At 40.8% G+C, this 8708-nt stretch overlaps 1 protein-coding gene across 1 annotated transcript; it reads right to left on the bottom strand.

Annotated features, from left to right (window-relative positions):
• Window positions 1-35: 35 nt before the first annotated feature.
• Window positions 36-8628, bottom strand: spg7 (SPG7 matrix AAA peptidase subunit, paraplegin). The gene is made up of 17 exons (XM_006780286.3): window positions 8092-8628; window positions 6720-6822; window positions 6553-6642; window positions 6200-6441; window positions 5948-6087; window positions 5295-5397; window positions 5088-5213; window positions 4772-4934; window positions 4282-4455; window positions 4083-4207; window positions 3857-3959; window positions 3374-3484; window positions 3175-3290; window positions 2524-2680; window positions 1662-1825; window positions 1256-1333; window positions 36-1166 (listed from the first exon to the last, which is right to left on the bottom strand). The coding sequence occupies exons 1-17, from the start codon at window positions 8311-8313 to the stop codon at window positions 957-959; spliced, it is 2427 nt and encodes an 808-aa protein (XP_006780349.2). The 5' UTR covers window positions 8314-8628; the 3' UTR covers window positions 36-956.
• Window positions 8629-8708: the final 80 nt, after the last annotated feature.

Here is an 8708-nt window from a genome sequence, read left to right as displayed (position 1 = left end):
CATTAATATTAGATGTTCCACAAAGAACAACACAATGTTTAAATAAAACTTTATTTAAATATTTGGCAAAACCATTCTTTGGAACTTTATATTCACTTCTAGCAATAAAACCAATGTGCAGTCCCTGACAAACATCGTTTCTCAAAAAAGAAACACCTTCTAATCTACTCCTACTTAATTACTGATTCGTGATGAGAGAAGGACCAAAGTGTGTGGTGGAAAATCTGCTGCTTCATCACCAGCATGACATACATTTTGAAATCTCAGCTTTAAAGGTGTTTTACAAAATGCAGAATGTGGTTTCCTCAGAACAGTTATTCCTCACCGCCTCTGTTTCAGGTCTAAGCGGTCTAACTGCAGCTCACTACAGACTAATGCACACCTTGATGAGTTTTTAAAACCCCAGTCACAGACATCAGTGCCAATATATTTTGTGCATGTGACCTAACAGTACAGATTATTTCAGTAAAGAAAAACTCCAGTTACAAATGCTCAAGCAGCTTCACTGCTCCCATCTAAAATATCACAAATTCTTCAAAGAAATATCTGAAGCTAAACCTGAAAATGATTTATTATATTTTTTAAATTAAAAAGATCACATCCACTGGAGCCATTAACACCTATGTTGGCATAAACCTGAATACTGTTCAGAGGTTTTTTCTAAACTGTTAGCACTTGTATTTGTTAGAGTAATCCTGTTTAAAAACACTTGTTTTTATTGTCACCATTGCATATTCATATGTCTCGGCAGCAAGCACACGAGAGAAATGATGGAATTCCCAAAAAATATTAATTCTGAAAGTTGCAGATTATCACACACATTAGCTAAGTGGAGACAAGTGCAAATGTTCATTTGCACGAAAGGATATAATGGACTGCAGAGTTTTTTATAAACCTTGACTGTTAGAAATATAAAGCACTAAAGAAGGGACTAAATACACTGTACATTTCTAAGATCACACCAGCTGAGGGTTCATGTCCTCGTCTGTCTGCTTGTGGGGTGGAGGCGGCTGAGGCTCGTCTTCTCCTGTGTCTTGTTTGTCCCTCTCGGCCTCCACCCAGCTCTGTGGGAGGATCATCTTCTTGGGCCCATGGGGTGGTGGACCCAGCAAGGCTTCAATGTCATCGTAGTTCACGACTTCACGCTCAAGCAGCGCATTGGCCAACTGGAAAGACAGACCCAGCGACATTTTAAAGGTAATACAGAAGAAATGGCCTCACATGATTAAAACGCATAAAGAAGAAAACAACCGACCAGTGTTAGTTTGTCTCTGTTGTCCAGGAGCAGCTTCTCCGTTTGTCTGTATGCACGAGCTATCATTATCTTAGCCTCCTGCAAATACAGAAAGATGTATTCAAATTTACCAATTCACTTTTAAAACAAATGTCAATGATTTGCAACTGCTTTTAAGATTACATTTGAATGAATACAAATAACATATTACTGAGAAAACTGAGAAATATTATGATTATGAAAAAAATATTATTTTTAATAGGATGCTTGTAGCAAAGCATCCAAACCTTTCAGAAAATGTCCCGTACATACTCTAACAGCTGCAAGAGCTAAAAATTGATACTTTAGCATAATAATATTAGCTTATCACTTCAACATTCACAGTGCTAATCTGACAACAGAGGACTAATCCGATTTTTGAACCCACATGGTCCATCTGCTGCTGCAGGCCCTGACTGAAAGGACGGCGCCCAATGGCACCTTGCTCTTCTGTTTCTGGGAACGAGACCTGCCCGACTCTGTCGCACATGCCGTACTGCTTCACCATGGAGTAGGCCACACGCGTCACCTTGCGCAAGTCATCTTGAGCTCCTGGGGACACAGAAAAAAATACGCTTAATGTTTAAAATTTAATTAAAGCCCACTCCCACACCATTCAGGTTTAACCAAACTTGCCAAAAGGGAGAATATTTATTTGGCTGCCCAGCAATTAGATATTTGACTGATAATAGAAAATGTATTTAAAGTATACCTGTTCACTGGTAGGTTGTGATTACAGGAAATAGAAACCCTAAACATGGGTGTAAATCATCAGTCATGATAATGTAACAATTTGCTCTCTGACCTTGGATCCTGGCTTTCTTCTGTGTGTTAGTTTGTCACACACCACTCATTTAAGCAATGTTGGAGACTAATCGCACTAAACACCAATAGCAACATTTCCTCCTGACAATAACAGTCTACTCCAGGAGGACAATGCACCTCTCTACACCACAAAAACGGCTCGGTAAGAATATCCAGGTGTACAGGAACAACCTTGATACACAGATCCCTACAACAGAGTGCCAACCAGTTTTACCCTATGATAGCTGGGTTAGCCTCCCACAAGACCCGAAAGATCCTCTAAAATTACCCTGGAGCAGACCCCACAGGACACCTGCAAAGAAGGCCTGACTGTAAGCTCCAACAGGCCAGAGCTGGTTTAGTGTTAGAAAAAGAGAACCTTAAAGATATCAAGCAGGTGGTTTTAACATTGCAGTTGATTCGTGTGAAGATTAGTTGGAGGGTACCTGTAGTAACCTTGTTAAAGGTGATTGCTTCAGCAGCTCTTCCTCCTAGAGCCATACACATCCGCTCAAACAGCTGCTCCTTGGTGAAGAGATACTGGTCACGGGGTAAGATCTGGGCAAATCCTAGCGCTGCGTTTGTACGTGGAGCAATGGAAACCTGAAACACATCACATGATCTGTCAGTTTATGAAAGGTGAATTGTACAGATTAAGGGTTAACCATTTGTACTGTTGCCTTTTTAGTGTATTTACATTTGTATCATAGCCTATTAAACTGTATGCTTTTCTAGATCAACAATATAACCTCCACGGTCCTTGTTCATAGTTGTGTCTTGTGTGGGACATGCGGCATATCCATTTGGGTTTTTATACACAGATGTATGAAAGTCTAATACAGCAAATGGTATAAGAGGCAGAAAAGGAGCAACTGAAGAGAGACCCAGGATTATGTGAGATAATGAATAATCCAGGCATCTGTATAAACTGCCAAAACACTTATCAGTGGTTAAGTGGAAAAACAAGTGCTCCTCTGAAATGAAACCCTACTCTCAACACGCTCTGTGGAACGCTTTGGACTTATCTGATTAAAGCTAAACATGACAATTAGATCTGGAAAGATTTACTTATATAGAATTCGTCACATTTCAAGTACCTTCATAACTGCTTCTGTGTGCTCAAGGAGCCATCCCACTAAGGCATGTCCAGACTCATGGAAGGCAATGACCCTCTGCTCCTCTTTAGACAGGATCTTACTCTTCTTTACGCTTCCTGATGACACACATTTCTCAGATTTTGCCACCGACACATGAGAAATATTTATTTCCCAGAACTTAGCATGTGCATTATTGTACCTGCTATAACTCTCTCCACCGCATACTCAAAGTTAAAGGTATCGATGGATTTGTACCCTTCTCTGGCAGCATGCAGAGCAGCTTCGTTACAAATGTTTGCAATGTCTGCACCTGCAGAGACACCATGAGATAACAAACGTTAGAATAACACTTCAACATCAGCAGTGTTGAGATGTTTTATCCTTTTTGATTTAGAACTTCTCTTTCTTCATGGAGGCAGATCAGACCAGTACTTTAGTATGCCCAAAGATGTTCATAGACTTCAGTTAGGACTAGGGATGATGCTCTTTAAATGATACCAATGCCAAGAGGGGGTCTACTTATTAAACCAATACTGATTATTTTATTGATTCCTGATTTGTTGTCTGAGCAAGCCTACACAGAAGATAAGCTAACAAGCTTGATGATTACGATTGACTGGACAGTTGGTTTTTTTTGATTCTTGATCCCTATCCCTAAGGAGAACCATAAATGTGCACGTACCACTGAAGCCTGGGGTGAGCTCTGCCAGACGCAGGGAGTAGAAATTCGCTGGCTGAGTCAGCTTCAAGATCTTCAGATGCTGCTCAAAGATCTCCTTCCTCTCCTGGAAAACAATCGAAATGAAACAAACCAATCCAAATCTCCTGCACAGCAGCAAGGTTAAGTTGTTATTAAATGCTCAGCAACATATGACAAGGATACCCATTTGGAAGATACCCAATGATACCTGCAGTGTTGGCAGATCTATAAAGATGTGTCTGTCCAGTCTGCCTGGTCTCATCAGAGCATTATCCAAAATATCTGCTCTGTTAGTGGAAGCAAGAACAATGACATGGTCTGTTGTTCCCATGCCTGCAAAAGAAGAGGAGGTTAGTATTCTGCCTGAAAAGCGAATGGGATGCTCTGAAACCAGATGTTTTACTCACCATCCATTTCTACTAGCAGCTGGTTGAGAGTCTGCTCCTCCTCAGTGTTGGAGAAACCTGACATGTTGGTGGAGCGCTTCTTTCCCACAGCATCGATCTCATCGATGTAGACGATGCAGGGTGCTCGAGTGCGAGCCTCCTTGAATAAACTCCTGACCCGAGCAGCACCCAGGCCTACAAACAAACACATTGTTGTACATGATCTGGTTCTGCTGGAGGTTTCCTCCTGAAAAAGGGGACTGTCGCAAAGTGCTTGTTCACAGCTGGTCATGTGATTGTTGGGATTTTTTATGTATCACTGTAGGATCTTTACTTTACAGCGCATATACATATAAAAAATAGGGCACTCTCTCTTACAGGCTCAAGTAAATCAGATATCTTTCACTACAGTAAAACCCAATACTGTATCTATATGATGATCATAAACAACATCATCAACTCACACAGTGAATATTAGAATCATGTTGATGCTCATGCTGTGTGTCCATACCTCCAATGACCTCCACAAACTCAGAGCCAGCCATAGCCAGAAACGGCACCTTGGCTTCCGTAGCTACAGCCTTAGCAAGCAGGGTCTTCCCACATCCTGGAGGGCCAAGCAACAATGCACCCTTGGGAACCTTGGCGCCAAGCTGGAGGTATCGTTCAGGACTCTATGAAAAGGTAATGGTAGTGCTGTGAGTATTAAGCCACAGAGGAGGTTTGAGGATTCAGTTGATGAAGGCTTTCTTAATTAAAACTCAAATATTTAATGTGCTTCACTTGTGCAAAATGAACATATTTTAACTTTTGAGTATGTTTCTTACCTTGAGGTAGTCAACAAATTCCTTTACTTCCAATTTAGCCTCATGCATGCCTGCCACATCTTTGAAGCTCACACCTTTACCCGACTTCCCATCCACGATGGTGAACTTGGCCATCTTCAGCTGATTCTGTTGGGCACGTTGGAATGTGGAGTTAGTCCACAGAACAAACAACATAGATATCAGTTTACTAAAATGTGTTTCATTTACAAAAGCGCTGAAGCCGCCATCTCTGCCACCCATGCCAGCAAGTCGAAAGATATACCAGAGAATCGCCACACCGATCGCAGCCATGCCCAGAGCATAGACTGCACTGAAACAAGAATAGAGGGAGAAAAAAGGCTGTTTTTAACTTTAAATTACGACAAACCTGTAGTTCAAATATTAAAATTTATGACCACGTTGATTGCATGCATACGCCCATAGTCTGAGAAACAATAATGAAGTTCAATTGGATTTGAAAAGAAGCGCTTCTTGGATTCAAACAACTTCTACTGGAAGTGCTGTTTGGCAGGGATACACGTAGCATAAAATATGAAAAAGAGAAAAAAACAAACAAACTCCAAGGCATTTTCTTTTCAAAATAAAATTAAAATGCTTTTATTTTCACAACAAAAAGCTCCCAACATGTTTCTGGCACACAGGCATTCATAAGGAGAAAATAAATAAATGAATACTGCTGAACTTGTGTTTTTATGAAAAACAAAAAGCAAAATAAGCCATAATTTTGTTTTTGTTGTCGTATCTGCTCTGTATGATTTTAGCAGTGCCTTGAATTATTTCTTAATCTTCACAAAAGATTAGGAAGGCACCTCATAAAAGATTTCTTATAATGTCTGCTCTGATAACAGTTGTTTTCTTACTTCCCAAAAAATCCAGTGCGCTTGTAGGACACTGGTATTCTGTCCTTGCTGTCAATATTTAGCTCCTCCTCGGCAGCTCTCAGCTTCTCCTCGAACTTGTCAATGTTGGCAACCTGCATTCTGTACATAAGCGCCAGCCTCTGCGAAGCATGAGACGTAACAGGAAATTAGAATTAAGCATGAGGGTCTCCTGCGCTACTTCAAGTGTGTTAACTGTGTGTGTGTGTGCAGAAAAAATCATGTACAACATACAGGCCTTCCGAAGATGACTGCTCCGGGATGAAGGTATATTTCCACAATGTCACTCTCGGGAACGACCTGCACACGTGACACCTCCCCCTTGGCAAGCATCTCGTTCACAAAGTCGTTCCAAGAGATGTTACCGCCACTGGTGTTAATGGAGTTCAGCAGGCTCATGATGAGCGCTATGATGAAGAGGGTTCGTAGGCGTTCCCGGTACATCTGATCCTCCTGTTCACGACGTTTCTTCTCCTCTGAAAGGTGAGGCCGAAAATAAAAAATAAAGTAAATGATGTGACAAAGAAACCAGGTGTGGTGCAGGTATTTATCAGTTGCATCAAGTAGCAAAACTATGCATCGCTTACCTTCATCTTCCTCTGGCGCCTTCCCCTTTGGCCCATTCTTTTTATCTTTGTTTTGATTAGACTGAGATGTACTGAAGAGATTTGTTGCCCCTGAAATCAAACAGTTTAATTTAAAGCAGCTATAAGTGAATTTTTAAACAACTTATGAAGGTAAACTAAGTATTTACCGAGTAAATTTGCCAAACCAACAGGGTTCCTGAGCAGGTTGTTCCTAATTAGCTCTTTTCTAAGTCCCACCAAGCTAGGCCCCAAAGGTCGGTGGAGAAGACTCTGTTATGGGAATATTGGAGAAAAAAAATGGAAAGAAATCAGAATCAAAATCAGAACTAGAAAACCAAGTTAAATCAAAAATTGTGTAAATTTATTATCAACAAATGTGTTTACAACTTAAGGAAAAACAACAGACAATGTCACAATCTCAAATTGAAGACTTTCCAGAGTAGAATAAAAATAAGTGATTAGGGCATCTGTGACAGTTCTCAGTCATCCAGGTCATCATAGTCTAAGGAGAAAAGCCTCTGGACTTTTTTAAGTTTCCTTGAAGAAACTTGAAAAATTCCAGACTTTTTTCTTTCCACGCTCCTTAGACAAGTGATTAAGGCGATCGTATTTGACACTTTCAAATTTAACAAGTTAAATCATTATAATAAAACTATAGTAAGTAGGAGTAAATCTCAGTAACAACAGTGCAGAGAGATTAATATTTTCTTACATGAAGTTAGAATGACATGTGAGAAGGAAATTTGACTAGAGCCATGGATACTTCTGATTGTTTTATTATTAGATATCAACCTCAGTTGATGCCAAAAAAGCTATTAGCACTGTTTTGGGAGGTAAAATTACTTATAGATCAAGTATTGAAAAATCAATCATGTTGAGCCTTCTGCTAAAAAGATATTTCCGGGCCATTTCTTTAGGTACACCTTGTCCTCAGACCTGCCTTAATCCTTTGAGACATAGATCCAATAAGGTGCTGGACAAATTCCTCTGAGATTTTGGTCCAGATCGACATGATAGCAACACAGCTGAGTCATGGACGGATCAGGATAGATTCATGCTCTCGTGTTGTTTATGCCAAATTCTGGCCATGCCATCTGAATGTGACAGAAGAAATCAACTCAACAGACCACGCAATGTTTTTCCAATCTTCTATTGTCCAATTTTGATGAACCTGTGTGAAATTTCGACTCAGTTTTCTGTTCTTATCTGACAGGAGTGGTCTTCTGCTGCTATAGCCCATCTGCTTCAAAGTTCAGCTGCTCAGAGATGCTCTTCTGCTCAAAGCAATCTGGGAATTTTCCTCTGACCTCTAGCATCAACAAGGCATTTTAATCCAGAGAACCATATGTCACCGGATATTTTCTTTTTTGGATCATTCTCGGTAAACAAGAAGAACCCCCCCCCCCCCCCCCCCCGCAGAACAGCAGTTTCTGAAATACTCCTGTCTGGCATCAACAACCGTCAGTCATTTAAACCACCTTTTCTCCGAATGAAGTGGCCATCCATGGCCACTCATCCTATTAGTTACTTCACCCTTACCTGTATGAGTTTCTGTTGCTGCTGATCTGTAAGAGTCCGCTCTGACTTTGTAAGAAGCGTCTTCCTCACGTGATCACACCTAGATGGGACATTTTGAACACCGCGGCTGGATAATGGCTTGCTCTCCAATACATAACAATTTCGCTTCAGCAGCGTCCACAATAAACCTCTGCTGTATTTGCGACAAACACCAGCACTTTGCTGCAACAACAAAGCTGACATAGTGGCTGTCGTTAGTCTAAAGCGAACATTTAACGGAGCTAATGCACCGACATAGCTGTCTCCGTCTCCTCGGGGGTTTAGAGCTAGAGCTCGTCGTTATTCAACCGCTCAGCCGGGCAAAGACGTCAGCCCTGCGGGGACCTACTTCCGCGCCGGAAACTCACAAAGACTGTTTAATTAAAAAAAAAGAAAAAAAAATCGGATTTCATCATTATTTACCAATCCTCGTTAGAGATACATTGTGTGTTCAGTATGTGCAGAATGCTAAATAATACAGTTAAACGCATCCCGGAAGTCGAACTTTGAACTTTAACCTTTCTTTGTTGATCTTTAAGGACCTGCAAGCTGCGCATATGTTTGCGCAGGAATTACGCAAAACAGCTTTAAAGCAGCGC

This window comes from Neolamprologus brichardi, chromosome 1, assembly GCF_056152115.1.
Source record: "Neolamprologus brichardi isolate AB-2024 chromosome 1, ASM5615211v1, whole genome shotgun sequence".
Lineage (NCBI taxonomy): Eukaryota > Metazoa > Chordata > Actinopteri > Cichliformes > Cichlidae > Neolamprologus > Neolamprologus brichardi.
The sequence above is the reverse complement of the archived record's forward strand: the minus strand, read 5'-3'. Positions and strand labels throughout refer to the sequence as shown.

Bases quoted from the DNA above. Each gene is read 5' to 3' on its own strand.
- spg7 (XM_006780286.3), bottom strand. From the start codon at position 8,313: ATGTCAGCTTTGTTGTTGCAGCAAAGTGCTGGTGTTTGTCGCAAATAC. The intron at 5,398-5,947 runs GTAAGAAAACAA...TTCTTGTTTCAG, and splicing joins CGCACTGGATTTTTTGGGAA to TGCAGTCTATGCTCTGGGCA. The intron at 3,291-3,373 runs GTACAATAATGC...GTGTGTCATCAG, and splicing joins GGTGGAGAGAGTTATAGCAG to GAAGCGTAAAGAAGAGTAAG.